Source organism: Antechinus flavipes, chromosome 4, assembly GCF_016432865.1.
Source record: "Antechinus flavipes isolate AdamAnt ecotype Samford, QLD, Australia chromosome 4, AdamAnt_v2, whole genome shotgun sequence".
Lineage (NCBI taxonomy): Eukaryota > Metazoa > Chordata > Mammalia > Dasyuromorphia > Dasyuridae > Antechinus > Antechinus flavipes.
This window is the reverse complement of record NC_067401.1, coordinates 381,662,289-381,673,770: the sequence shown is the minus strand read 5'-3', so window position 1 is coordinate 381,673,770 and position 11,482 is coordinate 381,662,289. Positions and strand designations below refer to the sequence as shown.

Here is an 11,482-nt window from a genome sequence, read left to right as displayed (position 1 = left end):
CCATTTCAAAGATGAGATCAGCTAGTATTCTAAGAGGTTAAGCCACTGGTTTTGGCCACACAGTCATAAGTGTGTCAGAGTCAGGATTCAAACTCAGATCTCCAACCCAAAATTAATACCACCCCTAAAGAGTTCATTAATAACTTTCAAGGGTCTATGACCTTGGATGGCAGGAATTACCTTTATTTTCATTAGTGCTTACCTCAAATTTAGCATTTCTTTTAAGTATAAATGTTGGCAACAAATTAATTAGTCTGAGAAGAGACCTATGGGCTTCACTTAGTTGCCAGAGGTATCCATGACAGGAAATATTAGACAGAGAGATGAAAGGAAGGAAGGAAGGGAGGGAAGGAGGGAGGGAGAGAGGGAGGAAAAGAGGAAGGAAGGGAGGAGGGAGGGAAAGAAGGAGAAAGGGAGGGAAGGAGAGAAGGAGAGAGAGGGAGGGAGGAAGAGAAAGAGAGGGAGGGAGAGAAGGAGGGAGAGAGAAGGAGGGAGAGAAGGAGGGAAGAAAGAGAAAGAAAGGGAAGGAAGGGAGGGAGGAAAGGAGGAAGGAAGGGAAAGGAAGGGAGGGAGGGATGGGGGAAGGAAAGAAGGAAGGAATGAAGGGAAGGTGGGAGAAAATAGGAGGGATGGAGGGAAAGAAAAAAGAGAGAAGAAGGAAGGAAGGAATAAGGAAAGAAATGAAAGGAAGGAAGAAAGAAAAGAATGGGGAGAGAGAGAAGGTAGAAGGGAGAGGTGAGAGGGAAGGAAGGAAGGAAGGAAGGAAGGAAGGAAGGAAGGAAGGAAGGAAGGAAGGAAGGAAGAAAGAAAGCATTTATAAAACTATTATTATGTGACAGGTACTAAGTGCTAGGGAAAACAAATAAAAAACAACAAATTGGTCTCTGCCTTCAAGAAACTTACATTCTAATAGGGGTGGGCACAGGGTAGGAGGGTGTGGAGCAACAGAGAAATGACTTGTAAGCCCAGTTTTCCATCAGCATAAGGTGAAAGGGCAGAGTCCAAGGTCTGGTGGCAGGGGAACAAGGATGACAATGACAATGTGGGGCTATGTCCAGATATCCTGAGATGGGCCTCTCACGCACACAGATGGCAAATCTGCCTAAAGCTGACATGGTTTGTGTTATCTGTGTCAGAATACAACAGACTTTGGTGTCCCGGTGCTAGGGGTAAGGCTGAGAGAGGAAACCACTAGGTGTGGCCCTGGGAAAGTCCCTTCTTCCTTCCTACAGAAACATGGAATTTCCTGGTTTTAACCCTCTTCTCATCCAGTTTAAACTGGAGAGCTGGCAGGAACTGGGTCTTGGAAAACGGTTCCTGGATGGGGTATTGGGACACCTGGGTTAGATTCCTAGCAGAGTCATTGCACAACTGTGGGCCAGTCACTGTCTAGCTTTCAGTTTCCCATGAGCCAGAAGGAGAAAGTATGATCCCAACAACACCCTCCCAAGGCCTCCAGGGAGAATCAATCAGAGGAGGGAGAGGAGGCTCCCGTGCTGGCCTTGGGGAGCACTTTGGGTTCGGGGTCTCCTTGGAAACAGGCCGAAATCGGTGAGCAGAAGTGGTCTGGGAAATCTGCCTTCTGAAGGCAGCTTAGGTAACGTGTTACCTTGTCAAACCTGCCTAGGCAGCCTGGCTGGCTGGCTGGCTCAGAGAAATGGGACTGAGCCCTGGACTGCCCCGACTCCTGAGCACACAGCCTCTGGGGCCTCCTGCTTCTGAGACCCCGGACCAAGCAGGCCTCTCTCCTGGCTCCATCTCCTTCCTTCAGGACAGAAAAGCTTTTCTTCCTTTCTGGTTAGGATGGGGACCAGCTGTGAGGGAGGGCCCCTGTCTCTTTAAGAAAGAGAGAAAAAAAATCAGGAAGTACTGGAGCAGGAGAGCCAAGGTTCTGAGCTAAGCTGGGCTGGGTGCTAGGGCAGGGCTGGGGAGACGGAAGTCTCGGGCTCCTGCCCCCTCAGCTCCAATGTTCCCGGCCTGGCCCTGTCCTACCTACTGGTGCAGGGGCCTCAGGTGAGCCTGGGACTCCTGCTGGAGTCTCCATCTCTCCTAGGCAGGAGGACCCTGGCACTGCAGCTGTGGCAACTCTTGCCAGGGCTGGGGGAGGGGGGCGTTCTTGTGCACCGATGCTCCGGGTGGTTAGTGGGCTGGATGGGGAGGAACCAAGAGAGGAGGCTGGGCATCTCGGGAGAGAGAGCATGAGCCATCCCCCCATGCTAATGTTCCCTGGCTGGCTCTGGGACCCAGGAGCCCTCCTGCCGTGGGACGGTGCCCAATCCTCTCCCTCCAGCTGTGGCTCTTCTCTACCCGTCCACACGGAGGTCCTACCTTGGATGATGATGGCTATTTGTGCCTTGGAAGAGCCTCCTCAGTTTTCTCTCTTGTACAATGGGGAGGGGGTTGAATGGCATCCAGCAGGTCCCTTGTAGTCGCTTTATTTTACGATTTTCTTATATTTCACTGGGGTCTCTGGGAAGATACTGGTGAGGGGCCTTGGGGAAAACATGGGAGCTTTTAGGTTACCGTTTCTTTCCTCTGTTGTCCCCAAACTCCTCAGGAGACTAGGTCTCCGCCCCTTCTGCTTTCTGTTCTCTGCTCTGTCTCTTCCAGGTGGATGCTGCGTCTCTGTCCCGAATCTGCAGGGAGGAAGTAGCTCTGAGTTTCTGGGGAGTAATAGGTTTGGAAACCCCCAGGCTGGCCCCAAGGGCCCCAGCCTGTGGGGAGTGTGACAAACAGGAAAGGGTTAAAAGGCTAAGGCAGGCAGCTTTGGAGGAAGGATGAGGAGGATTCAGCCTCGCGCTGCAACCAGTCAGGTGGCATCTAGGAGCTTCTCTGGATCGTTTCAGGTGCATTTTAGCTCCTGGGCTTCCTTAAGGCAGAAAGGTCATCCTCCAGCTTGCTGAGAACAGTCAGGTTTCAAGGCAGTACTAAGTGCATCTGGTAAGTGTGGTCTAGACCCTGGCAGGTGGGGCTTGATTTGGTTGGTTTAATTCTCCTTTCCTCAGTGCCCAGCTCTGCTGTGTGCCTGGCACTCAACTCGGGAAGCCAGCGCTTAATTTTTTTGCATTTATTTATCTGTATAACTGCCGCATGTCTATACCCTGTGCCCCAGCCCTAGAAGGTAGGTTTTCTGAGGGCAAGTGTAGTTTTCTTTCCATTATTTTTTCCCCTCCAACCCTAAAGCATGATCTTACGTGTAGGGTATCTTGTATGCTCCTTGAATCTATTAATTTTTGACTTCAGAGGTGAGAAATAAAATCCAGGTACTCAATTATTAATTCAGCAAATATTTACGAAGTACTTGCCATTTGCTCCACTGCAGGGATAGAAAGAGGAGAAAGTTTCCCTGTCCTCATGGAGTTTCCAGTCTTAGTTTAGGTCTAATATAGTCGGGAGAGAGCAGGACTTGGGTCCTTGTGAGCATTTTCAGTTCCTTAATAGGCCCCCCTTTGTCACCGTTTCCTGTAGCTGGGGTTTACTTCACAGATAATAGGTAGAATTTAAGTACATTCGGGAGGATCCTTCACTTCTCATCTTCAAGGCGACCAATGCTTCCTTGCTGATTCCCATCCAGTCTTATTGAAAAAGACCAGATAAATTCATTCCCATTAGATTTTAGAGACCTGATGTGTTAATTAACAATTTAAAAATTAAGTCTCTCCGGGCCCCAATTGCATCTCTACAAAATGAAAAGAAAACTTTCTTAAAGGGGGAAAGTCCCTTCCAGCTCTAAGAGCCAGGATTTCCAGACCATTGTCAATGTTGAATTAAGGTCCATGGGATATTTGCTTTTTTAGATAGCAAATTCAAAACAGGGTATTTTGGGGAGATGCATTAGAACGCTCTATGATCTCCCCTATCTGACTCTATTAAAACATTAGCTAGAGAATCTTCTTCAGTCTTGTTACATTCACTGGGTTTGGTCATGATTTCACCTTGGACTCAGAGAGGTTTTTCCAAAAGTATTAACTTCGGAAGAAATAGCCCTCAGGAATATAGGAATGGATGCTGGGATAAGGATTGAGGCTAAGGGATGTCTGTCTCTTGCTATTCCTTCTTCCCTGCATGCAATATGTCACACTCCCAAGACAATTGCCTGGGAGGCGGTGGTTTGCTAAAACAGGAAGTGGTGGGTTCCCCTGGTGAGCCAATGGGGAGGGGCTCCAGTTCGTGTTGAAATTTTGGAGATTTTTGGTGTTGTGGTTTAGGCTGCCTGACCTTGGGGCCCTTCCCCCAACATTGTTTCTGCTTCCTGGTATAATCCCAAGTACAGTCATCAGTTACTTGAAGTGTTTAAGGCCTTGGAAGACATAGCTGAAGCCAGAAATTTCTCTCAGAAAATTGGTCCATTTGGTGAGAACATTCTTAGGAGACAGGTGCATGGTGGGGAGATGCCCAGATTTTAGGAAGATTGGTTCAAATGTTTGCTTTGTTGGGACTGAGCTGTGTGACCCTCAGGAAGTCCCCCCTATCTGTGCATCAAGATTTCTTCCCTCTCCTTCTAAAAAGTGAGAACTACCAACCCGATGTGCTCTGTGGGATAATCTTGGAAAATGAGACTTTCAAATTGGAGGGGGGGCACCCACAGGTTTGCTGAATACCTTTCTATGCCTCTGGCTTTTTTCTTCTCTCCAGCAGAAAGGACTGGGATACTCCAAACATTGGAAATGCAAAGCACGGCCAATTACCTTTGGCACACGGAAGATCTCCTGGGCCAGGGGGCTACTGCCAGCGTGTACAGAGCTCGAAACAAGGTATCTGCAGGGAGGATGGGCTGGTAGATCGAGTGCTGGGGCACGTGTGGCCTTGTGAGCCCCCATGAGCCCCCATTCAACCTTTGTGGAAAGCTTTAGGATTTTCACATGGGGCAGAAAGAGTGATGCATTTAGAATCAGCGACTGGTACTAAAGTCCCAGCTTTGCCTGTGTGACTTTGGGTAAGTCATTTGGGCTATAAAATAAAGGTGTTGGATGAGCTGACCTCCAGATCGATGATCCTCTGGCCCATCCAGCCCAGTGTTCTGGATGGCACTTAGCACAGTGCCTGGCACATAGTAGGTGCTTGGTATTTATCGACTGATTTATTGAAAGACACAGAGATTTGAGCTTTACTCTCTGGAGGAAGCTAGGATCACAGAGAAAAGCACTTGCCTTTATGTTTACAACACAACTCTGTGATGTGACAGCCCGGAAGTCACTTTACCCCTGTAAGCTTCAGTTTTCTCCTCTATAAAATGGAGGATGATGATAATACAACCAGCTACCTCACAGACTTGTCCTGATGAAAAAAATTAGATCAATTAGTAGTTACTGGGTACTAGAGAACCATTACAGATTCTCTGAGGTAGGGAGTGATGTGTTTGAAGGATGTTTGAGGAAAAGCAGTCTGTCAATAATGTACAGGAGAACTGAAAAGCTCAGAAAAAGCCATAGGGGGAGTTATTTTAGTTATCCTTTTTAGAAAATTGTTTGTTTTTCATTTGGGGAAGCAATAAGTGATTTTAGTAAGCGTCTAAGGCCAGATGGGAACTCCTGCTTCTAGACTGGCTGCTAGGGCCATCATGTCACCCCGTTGCCCCTATCTTACTCATCTAAGTGGTAAATGCTGAGGGTCTGGTAGAGAATAGCGATGGTAGTCCCAAAGGCACTGGCTATGGAGTGAGGAGTGATCTTCCCCTTCCCTCACAGAAATCTGGAGAACTTGTTGCTGTGAAAGTGTTCAACAATGCCAGCTACCTACGCCCCCGAGAAGTGCGCATGAGGGAGTTTGAAGTCCTGAGGAAGCTGAAACATCAAAACATTGTCAAGCTGTTCACGGTAGAGGAGATGGTATGCTCAGTAAATTAGCCAAAACTCTCCCACACTCTAGTCTAGGCTGCACAGCATTTGCAAAGTGCTTTTCACATCCGACCAAGCCACTCGCCCATTCCATAAACATCAAGGGCTCCCTATTGCCTTCTGAACCAAATACAAATTCCCATGCTTGGCTTTTGAAGCCCTTGACAGCCTGGCACCAACCTATATTTCCATTCTTTTTATGCTTTGCATTCCAGCCAAATTGATCTTCATACTCTTCTTCAGATGTGGTACCCCATTTCCCACCTCTGCTCTTTTGCACATGGCTATAATCCATGCCCTCATCACCTCTACTTCTAAAACCACCAGTTCCTTTCAAAAATCAGCTCAAGTGCCATCTTCTATGCCAAGATTTTCCTGATCATTCACGTTAGATGCTAGCAACTGCTCCCCTCAAATTACCTTGTGTTGATTTTGTATGTAATTACATATGTGCAGGGCTCTCCCAATAAAAGATCAGAGTCTTAAGGGCAGAGATTGTTTCATTTCTGTGCTTTGAAGTCCTAATGATTAGCAAAGTGCTTAGCACAGCACTTGACATATGCTTTGGCCAGAAACCCTAAAGGTTTTCCTCTCCCAGATTCATTCATTTATTTATTTAGATTTTTTTGGACAAGGTGAAAGAGGAGATTCTTTGTCTCTATAGCTACCTAGCCTTAATCACTGAATGGGTATAACCTCAATCAAACTGTTGAAGACTTTAGCTTAAAAAGGTCAAGGTCTCCCACCACATCCAGGGCCCTCTCCAGTCATCCTGATCTAGATCTGGCCATGGGACCCAGATGGCTCTGGAGGGGAAAGTGAGGTGGGTGACTTTGCAAGGCCTTCCCTCACTTCAGTCCAGTTCACTTCCATGTCATGATATCACCTTCCTGATGTCATGATCCTCTTCAAAAGTGAAGGACAAACAATAACAATAAATGTTTACTGGCTGACAGTAGGAGCTTAATAATACATTTTTATTTAATGTCAGCACAGAGAAGGAAGGAGACCTCTTTAATTCCCTGGCAGGGGCAATTAGAACACAAAAAAGGAAAAATTTTAAATCATATTCAAAATGACTATATATTTATTATGTATGTGGGGTAAAAAAAACAAAAACAATTAGAGCCAGTTGTCTTAGAGAAGACTTCCTGGAGGAGACAGGTTTGGGTGCAAGAATAGAGCTACAAATTGGGTAGGGAGGGTTCCAGCTTGGTGGGGAAGGATTTTGTGGTGCAGAGGGTACTATCCCTTCAGGGCAAGGAGAGGATCAGAAGTAGCTAGAAGGTAGAGAGAGAAAACTGGTCAGCCTGATACACCCAGGAAGGAAGGGCTGGGGAAATAAACGTAAGAGGATCCAAAGCTTAGAGATCTCAGAAAAGATGGGCATAGAGGAGGGATTAATAGCTGCCAGTATCTCCCTCCCCAGGGGCTCTGAGGACAGGTCTTTCTGGGCATCCTTTCTCCAGGGCGGCGATAAGGAGAAGGTGCTGGTGATGGAATACTGTTCCGGTGGTAGCCTGCTTAGTGTGCTGGAGAACCCCGAGAATGCCTTTGGCTTAGCAGAGGCTGAGTTTCTGGTGGTCCTGAGCTGTGTGGGTGAGTGCTCAGGAGGAATAACTAGGGATCTGGTGGATGGGTGGGTTGAACCCTGGGCTTGAGCCTTTTTTATTTTCTCTTCAATAATGGAGCTTATCAGACAATGATGGATTTGGAGGCAGAAGATCTATATTCAAATTTCAACTCTGTTATATGATAATATGATAATAATAACAACAATAATAATAGCTAGCATATATTTAGTTTAAGGTTTGCAAAATATTTTGTATATATATGTGTATATATAGATATCTATATACATATATATATACACACACATGTGTGTATATATTTGTATGTATGTATACATATATATATACATACATATATATACAAAATATATATATATATATATATATATATATATATATATATATATCCCCTTTGATCCTTATCAGAGATTGGTTGTTGTCTTTCATTTTTGAAGAAGACCAAAATGACCTCACTTTGTTGGAGTAAAGTCACAGTGTGTCCATCTGTGGCTGAGCAGACCAGTACGAGCTGAGAAGGAACATTCTAAAAATAATCCATATGAACTTTTGCGGTGAAGATGTCTCAATTTGTGCCTCTCCCATTTCTTCTGAGTTACTGCAACTCTGTTTCACTCAAAGAACATGGTGCCTTCTTTGATGCAGGTGCTCTGTGCTGAGCAGTCCTTTAGTAGTATCTCCCTTGTAATGCAATTGATTCCAGAGTTCTTCAGAGAGATCTTAATAGTGTCCTTGTAACGCTTCCTCTGGCCACAGTGTGAATAAGTTAGGTGCTAATATTGTGCCCATATGATTCGTATGAAATCACATATGGAAACAGGAAACAGGCAGATAGAGGGTCTGTCTTTGGGTCATACAGCTAATAAGTATCTGACTGAGACTGGCTTCAAAATTCTTCAATCCAAACCCATTGTCACCTGTGTGACCCTTGAACAAGCCACTGATTCTCTCAGGATCTCAGTTTCCTCCTAGCTAAAATTAAAGAGGTTGACTAGATGGTCTCTAAAGCCCCTATTGCTCTAGTGTTAAGATCCTTGGAATTTTGTCATCTGGAAACAAAGGCAAACCTATAAATTGAGGTCCCTTTGAAGTCCAAACTCAAGGCTTTCTTGGCCCTCCCCAAATGCTAATGCCATCCCCACTAACTCTCTAATATTTATTTACCTTGTATGTTTTAATATACAGACATTTATTTATAAATGTCTATATTGATATATATTTATTATATATGTTTATATCACATAGTATAAATATATTTATCTTTATGTTTTTGTATATATATGCACGTTCATATATACATATACACATATATGCACACAGGTGTGTGTGTGTGTGTATGCATTGTGTATGAGTATGTATATGAATATGTGTGTGTGTGTTTTCTCCCTCATTAGAATATAAACTCCTTAAGAACAGGAACTGGTTTTCCTTCTTCCTTGTATTTCCAATGTTTACTGCAGTGTCATACACATAGTAAGTGCTTAATAAGTGTTTGTTAATTGATCTAGCATTCAATCATAAAGTTAGAAGGAACTTAGATTTTACCCTAGGCATTTTACAGACGAGGAAGCTGAGACCCAGGGAATTGACATGATTTACACAGATAGTAAATTTCTGAAAGGGGATTTAAATGTAGGTCTTCCTAACTCCAAATGCAAAGCTGCATCCACTCTTTCTTTCCCAGCATCCTTTGACACATTGATATATGTATCATGTTCACAGGGTTTTACTGGCATCTTTGCCTCCCCCCACAGACAGGAGAAAACACATGGGCCAGAATTGACAAATATTTGATGACAACATCTAGCTTAAAATTGAGGTTTTTAGAACTCCATCCTTTGCTCTCACCCAAATCCTTCTTGTTGTAGTTGTTACTACCCCAAAGTCCCAGAGCTGGACTAGAAGGTCTAGACTCTGAGTGCCTTTCCTTATAAACCTAATACAAGGTTGCTTCTTAAAATGAAATCAGAGCCCCTGAGCTCAGTAAATGGATGAATGGGAAATTTTCACTATAATGATCACAATGATGATTATAGATGACCTAGTGGATAGAGTGTTGTGAAGTCATTATTCACTCATGTCCAACTCTTTATGACCCCATTTGGGGTTTTCTTAACAAAGATCCTGGAGTGGTTTGTCATTTCCTTCTCCTGCTTATTTTACAGATAGGAAAATTGAGGCAAATTGGGTTAAACGATTTTTTCAGGGTCACACAGCTATTAAGCTTCTGAGGCTGGATTTGAACTCAGGTCTTCAGGACTCCAGTCTCAGGTTCTATCCTCTGTGCCAACTAACTGCCCCAAAAGTTTATTCCTTGACTAGGAATCAAACCTGGGCTAAGAAGGTGAGAGCACTGAATTCTAACTACTAGACCACCAGGGAGGCCTTCCTGAGTTCAAATACATCCTCAGATACTTACTGGCTAGGTGATCCCAGGCAAGTCATTTAACTTCTGTTTGCCTCAATTTCCTCATCTATAAAAAGGGGGTGATAATAGCATCTACCTCTCAAATCACTTGACCTTATTTGCCTCAATTTCCTCATTTGTAAAATGACCTGGAGAAGGAAATGGCTAAGCATTCCAGTATCTCTGCCAAGAAAACCCCAAATGAGGTCACAAAGAGTTACACAACTGAAGAAAAGCAACAAATTCCCACAATCCTCTCTGAGATCCTCCTGGTTCAACCCCTCAAGGGAGTCTTCCTTACAGAGACAAGCATCTCCCCTTGCTTTCAGTGGCTGGCATGAACCACCTCCGAGAGAATGGCATCGTTCACAGGGACATCAAACCTGGGAACATCATGAGACTTTTAGGAGAAGATGGACAGAGCATCTATAAGTTGACAGACTTTGGGGCTGCCAGGGAGCTTGAAGATGATGAAAAGTTTGTCTCTGTCTATGGGACAGAAGAATACCTGGTAAGTTGTGGGTTTTGAGCGCTCTGAATTGTAAACCTTTTCTACAGCCTCTTCCTTGGAATTTCCTCAGAGCTTGGTCGGTCTATCTATCTATCTATCCATACACATATATACATATATATGTATATGTATGTGTATGCATTGTATATTATGTATATGTATATATATGTATATCAATATATATTATACTTTGCATTGTATTATACTATGGTACCAATATATATTATATCATGCATTATATGGTACTATGGTATCAGTATATATTATATCGTATCTTCTATTATAATATGGTAACAATATATATTATATCATGATTCATATTATACTATAGTAACATATATTATACCATGTATCATATTATACTACAGTGTCAGCATATATTATACCACGTACCATATTATACAATAGTATCAGCATATATTATACTATATATCATATTATATTATAGTATCAGCATATATTTTACCATGTACCATATTATACAATAGTATCAGTATATATTATACTATGTGTCATATTATACTATAGTATCAGTATATATTTTACCATGTATCATATTATGCTACAGTGTCAGCATATATTATACCATGTACCATATTATACAATAGTATCAGCATATATTATACTATGTGTCACATTATACTATAGTATCGGTATATATTTTACCATGTATCATATTATGCTACAGTGTTAGCATATATTATACCATGTACCATATTATACAATAGTATCAGCATATATTATACTATGTGTCATATTATACTATAGTATCAGCATATATTAGACCAGATATCATATCACAGTATGGTAGCAGTATATAAATGTGTAGTGTTACTATATATTATACTAATATAGGTAATATACTGATACTGGTAGAACAACTGGATTTATCCATTGCCTTCCCTCCATTTCCCCCAGGCTAGATTGAGCCACCAACCTGTTCATCCTCCATCCTTTTTTTATTTGACTCCTCCTGTCCTGCAGATTGTGTTCTTTAGAGGCCCTCAGTCCAAGAAAGGGAAGTAAGAGCCATTTCCAGAGCTGATGTAGTCTTGGACTGGAGGTCAAGGCCCATTGGAAAGTGAGATTAGCTCATCTTGTGGAATGGTGGGATTTAGAACAGAAAGATCCAGCCCCT

The 11,482-nt window shown here is 43.2% G+C and overlaps 1 protein-coding gene across 3 annotated transcripts in view; it reads left to right on the top strand.

The window, feature by feature from the left end:
• The first annotated feature begins 1,865 nt into the window (after positions 1-1,865).
• Positions 1,866-11,482, top strand: part of IKBKE (inhibitor of nuclear factor kappa B kinase subunit epsilon) — a 31,703-nt gene continuing 22,086 nt past the window's right edge. Inside the window, exons 1-5 of one of the 3 annotated variants that reach the window (XM_051998504.1) lie at positions 1,866-2,013; positions 4,639-4,754; positions 5,688-5,828; positions 7,307-7,436; positions 10,163-10,344. In XM_051998504.1, coding sequence (XP_051854464.1) covers positions 4,668-4,754; positions 5,688-5,828; positions 7,307-7,436; positions 10,163-10,344 — 540 coding nt within the window. In that variant the 5' untranslated portion in view covers positions 1,866-2,013; positions 4,639-4,667. Of the gene's footprint in view, positions 2,014-2,081; positions 2,941-4,635; positions 4,755-5,687; positions 5,829-7,306; positions 7,437-10,162; positions 10,345-11,482 lie in introns of those variants that run through there. The other 2 variants (XM_051998506.1, XM_051998505.1) reach the window with 2 other exon arrangements.